Below are 16,411 nucleotides of genomic sequence, written 5' to 3' on the forward strand. Positions count from 1 at the left end.
GAGGGACCAGACAGTGGGGGGAGGGGGGTATTCAAAGTGGGTTGGGCATTAGGGGAAGACCCCCATCTCGTTAGCCAATGTCACAAGAATAGCTGAATCAATTAATAGATTGAGAGATGAATAGCTGACCACCGCTCGGTCAAATGAGAAATATATAGATTGCTTGCTTCATCCAATTGCATGAAAAGCGATCGTGTTGATTCGCCCATGTCACAATGTTTTTAGCATGATGCTATGACAGGGCCCACTGGGCTCTCAGAAGGCAGCCAAGACTGAAACCCTTAGACTGTTCACCTTAAAGACGGATACCCTTAGACTCATACCCTTAAAGACTGATACGCGTTCAGTGCCGGGCCCTCCGCTCTAATGCACTGCATGCAAAAAAAACAACCTAATTAAATCAATAAAACAGAGACATCCAAAAAAAAAAGAAAGGCATAGGAGACTTGCCGACAAGCTGGTGATGAGGAAGCCCAGGGCTCACCACTACTCTAGCAGAAGCCCAGTGTGTCCCCCCCCCACCCCCCACAGATGTCCTGGCATCAGGGGGCTAGACGGCGGTGAGGTCGACCAGTGGCAGCGTGGGAGCAACACACCACGCCGCGTTTCACCCTACCCTGACGTCCCGACCTCATTTAGGAATGCACAGCAGCTGTCCCTACTCTTGGGGTTTTTCTCGGGCGGACCATGTGACCAATATCTCCCTGGCTGTCTGCAAAATGAGGGGTAATTTGTTTTCGTTGAATGTTTTTCTTCTTTTGCGCCCCCCCCCCCCCCTTCTTCTCCAGCAGACAGCCTAAACAGGGATCAGACAACACGCCTTTTGCTGCTCTGCGGTTTGACTACACGACTGACTGCAAGTCTGACTGCAAGTGCCATTCCTGCCTACTCCGGTCTTTTCGCTTCACCTGGCATCGTAGATCAGACCAGCGGCCGTTCAGCAGTATGCATCTTACTTGCTATGTTTAGATATAACGATGGGATAGGAAGACCCAATGGGAAGTCTGTGGCCGGTGTGTGTGTGTGTGTGTGTGTGTGTGTGTGTGTGTGTGTGTGTGTGTGTGTGTGTGTGTGTGTGTGTGTGTGTGTGTGTGTGTGTGTGTGTGTGTGTGTGTGTGGTGTGTGTGTGTGTGTGTGTGTAACAGTCAACTCATCAGAAACTCAACCTAAAATAACCATCCTTTGTGCACGTGACAGCCACCAAAAGCACACGCCCACGCGACACGTTGGCCTGAAGGCTGACGCTCAGCGCAGCCCTCTGATTGTTCTCACCAACGCCTCTCTTTACACTGATGTTCCATTGCTTAAGAATTTAAAAAAAAAAAGGAGAACCAAAATAAACCCAGAGTGTTGCAAACCGAGATGGGGATGGGGCTCAGACAGTCTGAGCTTTGATGTGAAGGCCAAATGTGGCGGTTCGCTTCACATGTATCAGGTGGTGAGAGTGTGAGTGTGTGTGTTTAGGGGAAGGGTAGATGACTGCACTCCCTCCCCCCCCCCAATCGTTCTCCTCCTTCCCTCCCGTCTGTTTCCAGCAGCCATGTCCTAGCATGCACGCCTCCACTCAGACGTGAACCGGCTTCAGCACTAAATCCACAATCAAAGTCACTTAACGCCATATGGCCCGCGGGAAGCTGGAACACTAAGAGCAATGCCGCGGCCTCAGAAGCATACCAAGTCATTCCTTTCAATTTGATTTAAAAAGGAAGATCATTGACAGCACGACACAAAGAATTGTCGGAAGGAAGCTGACTATATCGGCACTTTTTTCATCAATGATAGAAAAAAACAAAACAAAGCTTATCTGCAAGTGCTGATGTACAGTGTGCATCCATTAGTGGAGTGCATTCATAGATGGAGCCCAGCGGTGAATCTGGTGATCCAGGCACAGCTGAAGTCCTGATGGGGAATTCTAGGCTGTGAAACCCTATTAGCGCTAAGACGGTCGTTTGGGGTTTCAGCAATTAGCATCCGCATGAGCCATCCAAGACGACACGGAAACCAAATCAGTCCGTCTTCAGAAAGACGACGAGGCATTTAGCTCATGAAAGAATCAGAAGAGGGTAAAAATAACATCCTCGTCGTTGCGTTTATAACTGCATGCCGTGACCTTGTGGAAGTATGAAGTTTCATTTCAATAACATTAATAGCGAACCTGCTCCTCATCAAGTCTCAATCAAGCATCACATCAGATAATGAAGATGATGCTGATAGCAGTCCTTGATAGTAAACTTGCAAGGGATATTACCATACTGGCATAATGTGCATGTTACAAACCAACACGATCGTATTCCTCTGATAGAAAACATTGGTCTGCTTCCATCCTGAATCCTACCAGTAACAAGTGGAATAGATAACCACGATGGGGGAGCGTTTGATTGATGCAATAATCACTACGGACCCAAACACATGGCGATATGATTAAGGCCTAGCTGAAATCACATCAGAGTTGGTTTTAAAAAGGCATCCGTGGTGAGTAGAGGAACCACCAGCCCTGTTCAGCTTGAATATTAAATTAAAAAGAACTTAAAAGGCATGTCTTCAGCAAGGAATGTACTATTGGATATAAAATAAACCAATAGATGATGATGATGAGGTGGCGTGTGTGGGAATATCCATTCCATCAAGACCCATTCATGAAGTGTGAGTGATGTGTAGCCTAGCAGTCCAGTAAAAGCTATTGATTGGCTACTCCCCTGATGTCAATGTATGAGTAATGGACATGAGGAGTTGAGAGCTACAATATCAAGTCTCTGGAGATATCCACTGACATAAGCCTTAGTGCCGCTGGGCAACACAAGCATGCTTTCTGATGACGATACCATAGCTACATCAATACAAAGCATGTGAATGCATTGCCTGTATTGCAGATATGTGATTTTTGTGTTTGGCTTTCTCTTGCCACACTAAAATATGTGTTGTTTATTGTTTGTGGGCATCAGTTTAATGAGGTTTCCTCATGAATCTTATTGAATCCAATTGGGATGTCAACATTCTGAAATATCACCAGGCCTTTGTGCCCTGCCCATTACACCTCCACCAGCCCTGGGGTGATATGCATAGCTAGCTTCAGCCAGGGCGTCCATGAACAAGCCATTAAGACTGACACTCACAAAAACGCAGACACACACATGAACAAGGCAAGCTAGTCTACTTTGCCTGCGAGCCAGAGCGAGGGTGTGAAATTGGGATTTTTTACGGTTGGGGCAGAGGTCCGTAGCAACCTGGGGGGTGATGGGACAGCATGCGTTGGGTGGAGCACAACAAGGCAGAGGAGTGGGTTGGGTGAGGGGTGAACGAATACAGGGGGGGGGGGATGACTCATCGGCATGTAATATGATCCCATCACAGGATGAGAGTGCTGGAGAGACTGAGCAGCGGAAAGCAAGGAGCAAGACATTTGAGAGGGAGGGAGAGAGATATAGAGCGATGAATGGGTCTCTCTCTCTCTCTATGAAGCCAAAAAGGGCGCCGCCTCCTTCAATCAGCATGAATGATGCAATAATACAACTAGCACTGGCAACACAGCCCCTACCAATAAGGGACAATATGCGCTCTATCATCCTGTCAAACTAAAAATAGAGTGTATAGCCCTTGCAAGTTTCCAGAAAAGCGAGCGCTACTTGGGGGGGAAAATGAAGGCCACATCAATGGCACTATTCAATTCTGAATATCTAAAAGTGAAATACTTTTTTCATAAAGAACCAGCCTATTAATAGCCGAATACCAACTCGCTTTACAACCTGTCCCCCTCTCCACACACACTCCACATAGGACTGAGGGCTTGTATTTATCAATGGAAGAGTCCGTTTCCTGAGGTGAAGTTGCCCCTTCCTGTGGGGAAGTAAGGTGAGTTAAGGATTTTGGGGTCTTTTTAAAGTAACACACACGCATACACCCCCAAGGTGTATGGGTTGGGGTGGGGTCAAGGGGTACGCTAAGCACTAGTGGGTTATAATTGGCTCTTTTGAACATGACCAGTCCACCCCAAAACAAGCAGAGGTGACTGTGGTGTCTGAGAGAACCTTTGATGGAGATTCCCATCCAACAGCCCCACCTCCCCCTCCCCATCCCCAGCCAGTCTGCGAACGCGGGGTCATAAACTCTCCCAACATGAAGGGAGACCATTCAGAGCCACACGGTGATAAACTGGTTGGGGGGGGGGGGGGGGGGGGGGTAGCAAAAAGAAGGACACAGCGGAGGAAAGAGCTAGTCTGGTTTTGAGAGGGGCATTTGTTCGGACAGCCCCTGGCACCATTTAGATTTCCATGTTAGAAGCCTAGAGCCAGGAATAGCAGGAGTGGAGCTGTTGGTGGTGGTAGTGGTGGAGTTTCGAACCAGAATTGTCAAACCAGCCAAGTGGCCGACTAAGAGTGTCGACCTGAAGGCACACAATGGGCTGGATGTCCAGTCATCCAGCAGTGCTGGGATGGAGTCTCTATTCTTAGGCCTTCACCACGGCTGCTTGGCCGACCCCTCCAAGCATAAAGCCTGTGGTCATGTAAGAGGTTGTGTAGGGGTAGGCTACTACTGCTGACAGACCAGCTTTGGCCAAGAAAATAAAATCTTCTCCAGGATCACCACTACAGACACACAGGCTACTGAAGTAGACAGTAAGTGAGACTAATGCCACAGAGCCGTTTTTTTTTTGTTGCTTTCTTTCCCTCCCTCTATCCATCTCTGAAATCACATTAGGTTATGATGGGAAAGTGCATTAACTCCTCTATATTGTTTATGCCAAAGTCTGTTCGCATTAGGCCTCATCCCTGGCTTCGATGTGATCTCCTACACCTACACCAATGAGACAAAGTATTTATCTGAACCTATTGAAAACGGTGAAATAACCTTTTTTATACTCTTTTGATGTATTTTCAACAAGGTTAAAAATCATTCTTGGAAAATATTAGAAAGGCGTCTGGAAACAAATTTGCAACAGTAATGGTTGCTCAATGATCCATTATGCAATGACCTTTATGCAACATTAACATTTTGTAACTAACATTTGGGTATGTACATGGACAAAAAAACTCAAATTAACATTGTTTGCAACATAGTGAACCCAGAGTCTTTAAACAGATATTTTGTAAGGCTATATCTGTAATTTTAGAAGTCTTTTATTTGGTAATCTTAGAAATATGTTGTTTTTGGCGACACCTTTGGCGATAAGCGATAATGTTTCCCAGAGATACAAAAAGTGTCAACACTGACACCCATTTCGTAACATTCATAAAGTGGCCCACATTCATCAGTGGGCCATAGGCTCTATCACCATTTTGTTACCTCCGGCAGTGAAAATTGTAGAGATTACCACTTTAAATGTCCCTTTTGTACAAACAGGTTTTAGCTTGACCTGTCACAGGGTGCAGGTGGCGTTTGACCTTCACAATGTGTGTGCAAGCTGCCCTCACACGCTCCTCTCCTGCTGTAAACAGATGGGGTACGCGCTGGTGGAGTTGTTTAGCAATTAGACCAAACACACGGCAAACCTGACAAACAGTTTACACTTACTATTGCATTTTTCCCACAAAATATGTGGACTGGTCCAAACTGCAACATTCTGACATTTTTTGTGTCCGAGTTTTCCCACACACATTTACAGAAAGTACATCATGTGACCGTTCCTTTCATGGTAGCCTACTGTAAGTGACTGGTAATCTTTAAATCTAATTATATATGTATACAACACATCTGAACACTCAACATTTGTTGCAGGGCAAGCCCTGGGCCCCAGATACACAATTGATGAATTCCATTAAGCCCAGAAAGGTTTTAATGTTACGTGCCAAAAAATCCAGCTCTGTTTTACAGTCACCAGCGTGCTTCTACATGGCCTTCGGATTGTCCCTCAAACGGGACCCAAAAGAAGTTGTGGTCCAAGTGGTGTAATAGTTGAAGCTCAAGATGATTAATTTGTCATCTATTTTAAGTGCAGTGTGCACTTCGTTTGTGAAGCTAGACGGCCTCCTGGCAGAATGAGGCATGAAAAAACATCAAACATCTGGTAACCATGCTTTCAGCCCCTGCTTCTTTATCTTGATGTAGATGGGCGCATGTTTTTTTCATGCTGTGGAATTAGTCCACCGCTTTGTTCAGATCAAAAGATGTGACTCTAGATTGATAACTGTGGAAAAATACAACTTAGCTGTTAAGCAACAGGAGATGGTGGAGATTTCACATAGACACACCAAAGTGCCCACACACACACACACACACACACACACACACACACACACACACACACACACACACACACACACACACACACACACACACACACACACACACACACACACACACACACACACACACACACACACACACACAATAGTTGTGACTCACTCCATCAAAGGCTGTCTGGACTTTAGGGGGATAGAAAAGAGCTGGTTAGCATGTGACTCTTCATGACACAAGAGGAATCAGGCTCTAGTAAAATTCCTGCTCATTTACTCAACATTTTGTCATCCTTGCCTTCAGGTTCCCATAAAACAAACACGAGTCTGGGACAGCAAGTAAAGTCTCCCTAATGGGCAATTATGGGGAGCAGTCAAAAGACTGTGTTCCAACAATATGGTGGTTCAGGAATGGTGTCGCAATAGCCGCTCACCCCTTTGGCCTGCAGCAAACGATTCATGTCTCTGAAAAAGAGTCCAGGCAAAGTTAAGGAAACAAGTTTCTCCACCACCACCACCCGTGGCTTCAATTTGAGTAGCCTTAAACTTGGGAGAATTTGCTCCTACCCTCACCCTCCCTTAGGGAGGCTAGGAAGCACAAGACTCCCATTTCACTTTATATTACAGAGGACCAGCCCGTCATGAGGGTGCCACTGTGTGTGTGCTGTATCAACCCACTAGAGCCTCCCTCCCCGACCTCAGAAGACCATTCTTCCTTGTTCTTCACCCTGGGAAGCCAATCCACCAGGTTTCTCAATTCAGATGTGACAGGATTTGAGATATGTACACTAGGCTATGGAAGTGGTTTTCTATCACCTCATCATAAAAGTAGCATTAATATATGATACATGTTGCTTGTGAAGACTGCAGCAGCAGCAGAGGCAAAAAAAAGAACAGGCATGACTCCCGTCGCAGAAGGACCATACATGAACCCACCAGAACAAGGTGGAACCGCCATTGCTAATCATTCTAAAAGTGATGGAAACCTAAATGATGTCTTAGATGTTTCCATCCATTTCTTTCTTCCCAAAATTAGAGAGCACTGTCACCACATGTGGAACTGTGAAACATTAGCAGCAACACAACAAACAGACTAAAATAGTAATTGTGCTGCAAACCATGCAGGCAGGGCTGAGCTGCATCGGGGGGGCTATCGAGATGTTTCACAGCAGAGTGGCACGTGTTCGGACTCAACGCCGAACAAAACATGGGGAGAATAAGGCGGGGGGGGGGGGGGAAGGTTCCGAGTAGGAGGAAGAAAAAATGAGTTCAGCGGCCCGGGCAGTCATTGAGAGAGAAAGCCCAGGACAGCCAGTGGCGCGTGGTAGAGGTAGCAGACGCCTGCTCTCGTGACTCATTGATTACAAGCAGGGAGTGAGTTTTGTTGATAAAAAACGACACGCATCAGGAAGAGACCGCATCAGGGATCAAGGTTGACGTGAGGAGAACAGACTGGGCTAAAAATATAAAAGAATGAATAAAGAGGAAGGAAAAAAAGTGGACAATAAGGGAAATAATTAAATATTAGTTGTGAAATAGTGAGTGGAGTAAATGTTTTAGGATGTGTCTGCTTAAGAGATAAAGTAGAGATGATTGTTTGGGGAACCGTGGACGACTTTTTGCTACCCCTTTCACTGCTTTTGCTTGCTGTTCCATATGAATAAAGAACTTCTAAGAGCATAATTGCATAGAAAATAAATTGAAATTGTCCTCTGCAGCTGTTCCCATTTAATATACAAAAAAAGAATAATCAATCCCACACAATATACTACATTTCCTATTCATTTCATGAAAGGTTGTTTTGCTTTCAAGGACTTTTCTCTTATACAGTTTTAGCTAAAAAGAGCATCACACGGGCCACACCTCACAACTCTGCCGCTCCATATGTTTACCATTAAGCACACCATTGTATCTGGTGCTTACATGCCTCGTTTTATGACGCTGCTCTGCGAGGCAGAATGAAGGCGTGTAGTCACTGGAGAGGCATCCAGAAGAGGACCCAGGGAACACAGTTCTTTTCTGTTCATCCATCCTATGGTCATAGTGCGAATGAATGAATGAATGAATGAATGAATGAATGAAGGAATGCGGTCAAGTGAATGAAATGTTGGCTGGCTGGTAAGGATCCGATAACCCGTTTGAAGTGACAGCGTGACATCATCAAGTAGCCCAGGAGAAGACAAGGCAAGGTCATTGTGGACACGCACAGACCTCAAATTCTACTTTGGCGCTGTTACACCCAGAAGAACCGCCGGCCCGAAGTGAAGACGTTTGTCACTGAGGAGTCCATTAAGAAAATGGGCATTGCCCTCTGGGCATGACCACACATTCACACTAGTCACTCAAGTCAAGACACCATATTCATGATATAGGGTGCCAGGCTTTTCACAGCCTCGGCTGAATGAGAGTCTTGAGTTTTAGAGAACTGCAACGTTCTCGATTCAACCCAGGTCATACATTATATGAAAAACCAAATAGAGCTGTTTGGGTTCAGCCACACATCACAAGAGGCAGGCTAGCTTTGGATGTTGTTTGGACAGCTGCTGGGGCAGCCATGTACACTCAAACACTGGCATACATTACATGGTGTTACGGGATGGGGTGGGGGGGGGTGCTGACACATCAAACCAGAGCCACAAGCTTAAGCTTATGCAACAACCCTGGCCCTGATACAAACTTTGAGAAGCTACACCTTGCAATAACATGCCAACTTAGGACCACCACGGCAAATGAGTGCTTGGAGAGTCATGAGGAGAGGGTGGAGTGTGCGGGTGGGTGCCATGTAAGGGTTCTTGGCTAAGGCCTCAGGTATGCCAGTTATGAAACCAAAGTGTATTTTAATCAGATGAAAGTCAACCTCCCCCTCATCTTCACCCACTCGCTGACTCCTTGCTTGTCTTAGTCCACCCCAGCAAAGTATGCTCACTAGCATTCCTGTCAGTCACTCAACCCTGACCTTTGGCCCAAACAAGAGTGATATTAATCGAAAAAGAGGAAAACCTGGAAAAGCATTACTGTAAAGGATTGTAAAAAGAAAAAGAGAAGGAGCTACTGCAGCACTCGATTTCTAGACAGTTAGATGAGTCTTTTGCATTCCAATTATCCCAATAAGCCACCAAATTAAAGAGAAACGTCATTGATTGGCTGCTTAAGCAACTCATGGGGAAGTCGCCTTCCCAATCACTGGCTTCAGGGCTGAGGGTGTTTTTACTGCAGCATCTCATCTAATGCATTATAGTCTTCCATGACATGTAGCATGGGAGACTAATGTGTGGAAGGGAGAATGAGTGTGTCTGTGCGTGTGTGTGGGTAGGTGTGTGTGCGTGTGTGTGTGTAACTGTAAAATGCAACTAAAGAAGAACTCAATTCACGGCTGGAATGTTAGGAGCCATGTTTTGGTGTCACCTCTGACCTGGACGGTGTGCAAGTGTTTTAACAGGAATTACCTCCATTGGAGAGAGAATAAAGACTTGGGTAAGTTGACACTAACTACACTAGCCTTTGTCGGCCCCGGCAAAGAAAAGCAAACAATACAGTTTGAATGGCTGAAAACTGACTACTGGAGCCTCTTGGCACCGGTATCCCACCGTTCTCAAGCTGCATGTTTGCTGTAAAGCCAAGTAGCCCCGTCTAGAGGGAGTAGGGCTGCTTTCACAATCAAGACGTTATCAAATGCATTCTGGGACCAGAGCCCCTTAACCCCTTCAGTAGATAGTACAGCAAAGAGTAGCCAACGTTTCTACGTTATGCTTTGCATGACTAGGATATCATGTAGTCCAAAATGGACTCTTTTCGTCAGCCCCTATATCTCTATAGGAGCAATAAGAAAAGCATGTTTGTTTTAATCTTGTGAATTTTTTTCTTGCCAACCGTTGCGTGACCCAAGAACGAAAAACGTGAGCCAAAGACGTTTTGCAAGATGGCAATCCATTCTACAGTAATCAGCACTTTTTTTAATGGAACTTTTATAGTTGTACTCACTTGTTCTTTCACAACCAGGGATTGTCAAAGGACAAAGGCTTATATGAGTCTGTTAAGTGTAGGCCTATTAAAAGCATTGACATAGTCATGTTTTGACCCCAGCTGCCCAAACACAATCAGAGATGCAAGAGTGTATTGGCCCAGTGGTATTTAGAGTAATGAGAGAGAAAAAAGGAGGGATATGATTATGTTAACTTAAAATCAACAAAAAATGAATGGATATTCATGCCATGGGACTATCCTTGTAGCCTTCCAAGGGTCCCAGGCAGCAGAGGCAAGCATCAGCACTGCAGACTCATCACCTTGACCTGCCTACCCGCCCACTTAAAACCCTGCACAAGGAGAGGGAGGGGGCTACCTGTGTGTGTGTGTGTGTGTGTGTGTGTGTGTGTGTGTGTGTGTGTGTGTGTGTGTGTGTTTTAACCCAAACAGAATGATTAATTTTGCAAGACATGCAATGACATCGTTAATGTGTAACAACGTTTGTCAAGTGTAACTTTATATTAGCCTACAAAAAACACTTGCATAATACATTATTTGTTCATGTTATGAATCATGGCAACTGTTGAAGTAAACTTAGTAAAGTTATTTAATTTATCCAAATGTCCACGATACATTCATGTTGCACTCGCAAACCCTGTCGATAGCCTACTATAACTGTTATTCAAATATAATAATCGGAATCAGTAATGCCATCACACAATGCATTCGGACAAAGTCAGTATAGGATATTTGCATTTCCTCAAGTCATGCGTGCGGGTCTTATGATAGCAATTTAATGGACGTTAAGTAGGCAGTTCGCGTTCTGAGTCTGAACGTCCCAACCAACATAGTCATACAATCAAGCGGTAACAGTCAACTATAAAGTTAGAGGAGCAGCCGGTTAGAAGCAATAAAATGAAAAAGACACAGAAGTATCTAGCCCTATTAGTCAAGTTGGATGAGGCGACTTACCGTCCATTTTTTCAGCCTTTATGATAGTTAATGTCGGTTTCATATCGACAGCTGCCGTCATGACCATCAGATCAGGGTACTAACGCCGCGTCCCTGTATTATTATGTGGATGTCTCCAAAACAATCTGAGAGAAACGTTGTCCTTTATCGCCCAATTACTGAAACTGCTCTGTTCTCTCTTCTCTCTCACTTGTTCTTTACCCCCCGGAATGCAACACTATCTCGAACAACTGAACTTCAATGGTTCTGTCTCCCGGTTACAAACACACGCTCTCCCTGTCCCCTTTCTTTCTCTCTCAGGCACTCATTTCTTCCTTATGTTGGTTTGGGCGTTTCTGAGCTCTGGGAGGAGGCTGTTCCTTTCGCTGTAGTACGACATCACAGGGGCGGCGTTACGGAGCCGGGAGTGATTCACAATTCAATTACCTCCCCTTGCCCCTGTGAGAAGAACCACTGAGCGTGTGCCTCAGCGTCATCAGAGACGATCATCACATTCTTCCCTAGAATTAGGCTATTCAAATATATATATATATATATATAAATTATGGTACAACAATGTTTGAAATATTCATATTCAAAAAGGACCACCGTCTCGCACTGAACGAAATCAAACCGCATACCAACGATCTCGAATGCATTGCTTTGATTTGGTGTGCTTGTTCTTTGGTTAAGCAAAAATAATCCTTCGCTGCTAAAGGGGGGTCGTCTGTGTCCAATTCAGCAGGTCCACGCGTGCTCGTAACTTGCAAGTCTGCCCAATAAACACCTCCAGAGTATTTCCTGTTCACCCTGGCTTATACTGATCAATAAAATACTTAATGTCTTCTGCCCCACAGAACTACATTGCAGGTACATTGGCATATACAATGTCTTCACAAAACCCATAATGATTTCTGTCACCCTACCCAAATCAATCGTAATTCAATATGCCCATGGTCTAACAGGCTGTTCATATGCTTCTTCTGTCTTGCCTTGTTTAGACTTTGGGTCTTGCTCTAATGTAGTGTCACGGGAATAATCAGCACACGTGATATAGCCTACATTTTATTTTACATTATCACTCAAAATGCATATTCTAGTGTCAAAAAGGGAATAGGCCTAACCATAAATGAAAAACCACGTTGTTAATGTTTTTTTTTTTCCACGGCTCCACCTCCATTCAAAGTAACCTGGTTAGGGAAAGTCAATACGGTTCATGTCTCTGTTAAGTCTGTAAGATACTTCGGCATGTGCGCATGTACTTCCAAGCGGGACGTCTGGATGGAGGCCTGGAAGCATGGGATATTGATCACGTATGGATCTTCAAACCAGCCGTCCTACAGCGGCTCCATTAGCAGCCCTGCTCGGGTTTCACTGTCTAGATTGGGGCATCGGAGGAAGATTCTACGAGAAGAGTGCGGGTGGGGGCTGTGGTTGATGGGGGGCTGCACTGTACTGTGTGTATGTCAGACAGACGGACAGACGACAGACAGACAGATGACAGACAGACCGATGACAGACAGACCGACAGACAGACAGACAGACAGAGAGACAGACAGACAGACAGACAGACAGAGAGACAGACAGACAGACAGACAGACAGACTAGTGGATATAGAAGAAGTGAAGGGCTGTTGTTTGAGACGTCCCTGAGTCTATCTCCGTCAGTAAGTCTGTCAGTCAGCCTCTCCCTCACCCTCTCACTGGCCCTCTTTGTTGTGTGTTAATGAAGTACTGCTGTAGAGAGGACAGCCCGGGCTCTTTGTTGCCCTGGGGGTGGTCATTAGGCGTTAAATGGTGTTGCTGACTAATGTCCAGTACTGGCAGTCCACGGGGACGGCACTTTAAATACTTGGGGTTTCACACTCATGGTGATTTCTGGGCATGAAACCCATATAACTGTACGCGGCTTCCGAGAAAATGTTGTAGGCCCTTACCCACATTTTTGTTTCATCCCTCGGTAAGGACCATGTAGATGACTTGATAACATATCATAATGATGTAAACAAGCGCTTTAAGAAAAGGCTTTGGGTCAGAATTCCATAAGAAGATAATATTCTCTAACATTGGCCAGACATCTCAGTACTAGTAGTAGTACATGCATGAATGCATTCTTTGCTGTGGCCTTTTATGACGGCAGATCATTCAAACGATATATATCTTGAGTTCAATCGTGGTACTAACGTCTATTCTCAAAGTTTTGTATGGCACTCAGAAAAAACAATAAAAACGATTGTTCCGGATCAAACTGGCTTTTCCTTTTTGGACAATGGATTTTCTAGTGTTTCTTATAACAGAAAAGCCCCTATGTTGTAAAAGTCTGTTCCAGCAGCAACGGCCCCTATCAGGCAACATGTGAGATTTAGTTCCTCATGTCTTTGCCTCACCTGGCATATGCTGTTGCCATGGTTTTGACAGTTAGCTGGCTTTACACATTAGCCCTACCATTGAGCACCCATATCTAAAGGGTTTATTTTGCTCTCCATTTCTCTCTCTCTCTCACTTTCTCTATCTATCTCTTATTTGTCCCTTTTTTTCTTCTCTCTGGCACATCTGTTATGTCTGCTTAGCCCTAATCCACAGATGTAAGCATTACACCTGCTATGTCAACTGACAATTTATTTTCCATAAAGACATCCCTACAGCTGTTCAATGGTGTTTTCTGTTGGTGTTAACAGTGCTTCCCTCAAAACAATCTGTGACAAAAGGTTTTTTTGACAGTTTAAATAGAAAAAAAGAATGGGTTTAGGCGTGTTGCGTGTTGTGTAATAGCCACGCTAGACAGCTAGACAGCTAGACACGTAAAAACGTGTACAAAAGGAGTGCAATTTAGACTTATCAACCACAAAAACAAATATGTTCATCTATCCAATACACCTACAGAACTTTCTCACACAAATACACACCCACATAGTAGACAGTGAGACAGTAAAACAGTGGGCTCCTTGTGGCCTCTACAGCTCAGTCATAGCTCTGTAGAGGCTGCTGTCTCAAACCATGCCACAGGCTACATATACACTCCTGCTGAGATCAGAGGCTTAGCCGGGACACTTGCAGTGTGTGTGTGTGTGTGTGTGTGTGTGTGTGTGTCTGTGTGTATATGAATTTCTGCGTTTCTGTGTCCACGTTCGTGCCCGTTTTTCCCTCAATGTATGTGCGTGCGTGCATTCAAACCGTATGTGCGCGTACCCGACAGTGTGTCTGAGTGTGTGCATACGGTTAAGTGCACCGGGTGAGCAGTAAGGCCTCCCTGAACAAAGGCACAGCTCTTTTCTGAACAATTAGCTTCGCAAAAAGGACATCTCTTCTTCCATTAGTGGCACCACGTGCCCCCCCATCACTCCATTGTGCAGATAATTCAATTATCCCCACCCCCTCTGAGTTACTCTACCTCCCAGACCTCCCTCCCGTCTCCTTGCCCTGCCTCCCTCCCTCTCTCCCTCCCTCCCTCCCTTCCTCTCTCTCTCTCCCTCCCTCCCTCTCTCAGAGGCTAAATAGCTCACAGATAAAGAGGCACTACCCAAAAAAAGGAAAGAAAAAAACCTTGCCGTCATAAAATAGCCAGCCTTATGTTTTAATTTGTTCCTCAGAATATGTGTTTGAGGTATGAGTTACAGCTTACTGTAGTAAAATGCAGTAAAACAAAACCTGGGGAAGGGAAAACAGTTCCCATTCTTTTATTGGCAGTGCTCTGTTCAACAGCATCAATAGTTGATATCCATAAATGCATACATTTTATTTTCTAAGAAAATTGTATCCTGGTTAATATATTACATGACTCGGATGCATTGTTAATTATGTAGAGTATACTGGCTGACTCACTGTCAAAGGTGAGGAGATATTACTCAACAATTTAAAACATTAAAACAATAGGAGGTTGTGGAACAGTTAAAACTCCGCCCTCCCCAATGAGCTGGCATGGCTTGCCTCATCAATGCTTACGGACAGCGTGCCATTAGGAACAGCATGTTCTGTAACTGAAGTGCTGTGCAATTTGTCATCGAGCATGCAAGTGGAGCTTCCGTCTTATCACTTCCTTGAATTACAATAGTGAAATGTGAAAAAGCAGCACTATCGTGGCGATGATGCCCCCTATAGACAAGATGATTTCATTCCTTTTTTCAAGAAAAAAAAGAAACCATCACAATTACACTCACAGGCCTTGGAAATCACCGGGGTTCTAATAACCCATAGTGTATTATTAATAACAATACCAGTGTTATTAGATAAAGTGATACTTGATGGTCATATTTAACGGATCCCATTGCTGTGCCAATCACCACTGAGTTGGGTCACATTCAGATGTGACCCAAAACCATTCTCACAATGACGAAAGAAAGATTACAACATTCAAACAAAAAGAACATCATAAGGTCATAAAAACAGTCAAGTTATTATTACTGTTTGTTCTACTTCTGACAATTGACAAATAGGCTGAACTTCATTCACTGCTGGGGCGTCCAAATGAGTGGTCCCAGTTTGGCTGCACTAACGAGGCGGGGGGGGGGGGGGGGGGGGGGCTCAGCAGTGGCGTAGCCCCTGCCCCTCCAGAATTGTCTGTAGCTTTTCCGTCTCTCCCTTCTTGTTTTGTTTTATTGTTGGAGGGGGAAGTGTGGAGCGTCCTGATTAGCATCACTGTTTCCTCCTTTCCCATAACCCCCCAGACCCCCGCAGGCGGCCTGTTTACTTTTAGAAATAGAAGGGAAAAAAATGAGCCTGCGCCCGAGAGGACGTGCCCTTTATCACAGGCAAACCCCTTGCCCCCCCTCCCCCCCCCAGGCCCCCCCTCCTCCTCCTCCGCTTAAACTAGCTCCACATCATCAACTCCCCTCCCACTTTTCTCTCCTCCCACCAGCCAGCGTCCCAGGCCTGTGACTATTCCCTCCTTCGTATCCCTCTCTTTCTAAATCCACCTCTCCCTCGCACTCTCTCTCCCTCTCTTTCTCTCTCTCTCTCCTTTCTGCAACTGTCCAGCTGTCAAATCAAATAAAGCGCAGGCCAATGGTCCCTGGGTGCCAGATCACAGCTGTGTTGGCCTGTACTAAACGGGAGTGCATGTTTAAGTGTACAGTGAACCCACGGGTGCCTGACAGAGCGAGCGAGCAGGAGAGAGAGAGACTGTGTGTGTGTGTGTGTGTGTGTGTGTGTGTGTGTGTGTGTGTGTGTGTGTGTGTGTGTGTGTGTGTGTGTGTGTCCACGTGCACCCACCTTTGTAATGAATGGGAGGATTCTGTAATACAATACATGGTGAAGCCCACCATTTGGATTTAGTGAATGAACATGTGGAGTGTGCATCAATGCAAGATGGTGGGAGTATGAATGGGGAAT

At 45.2% G+C, this 16,411-nt stretch overlaps 1 protein-coding gene across 4 annotated transcripts in view; it reads right to left on the reverse strand.

Annotated features, from left to right (window-relative positions):
* The window catches only part of ets1 (v-ets avian erythroblastosis virus E26 oncogene homolog 1), a 34,791-nt gene that overhangs the window by 12,063 nt on the left and 6,317 nt on the right, over positions 1-16,411 (reverse strand). Inside the window, exon 1 of one of the 4 annotated variants that reach the window (XM_084467177.1) lies at positions 11,106-11,395. The exons of the other annotated variants lie outside the window; for them this stretch is intronic. Coding sequence (XP_084323303.1) covers positions 11,106-11,172 — 67 coding nt within the window. The 5' untranslated portion in view covers positions 11,173-11,395. Of the gene's footprint in view, positions 1-11,105; positions 11,396-16,411 lie in introns of those variants that run through there. 4 annotated transcript variants of the gene reach the window in all.

Source organism: Micromesistius poutassou (genome assembly GCF_964030765.1).
Source record: "Micromesistius poutassou genome assembly, chromosome: 4".
In the NCBI taxonomy this organism is placed as follows: domain Eukaryota; kingdom Metazoa; phylum Chordata; class Actinopteri; order Gadiformes; family Gadidae; genus Micromesistius; species Micromesistius poutassou.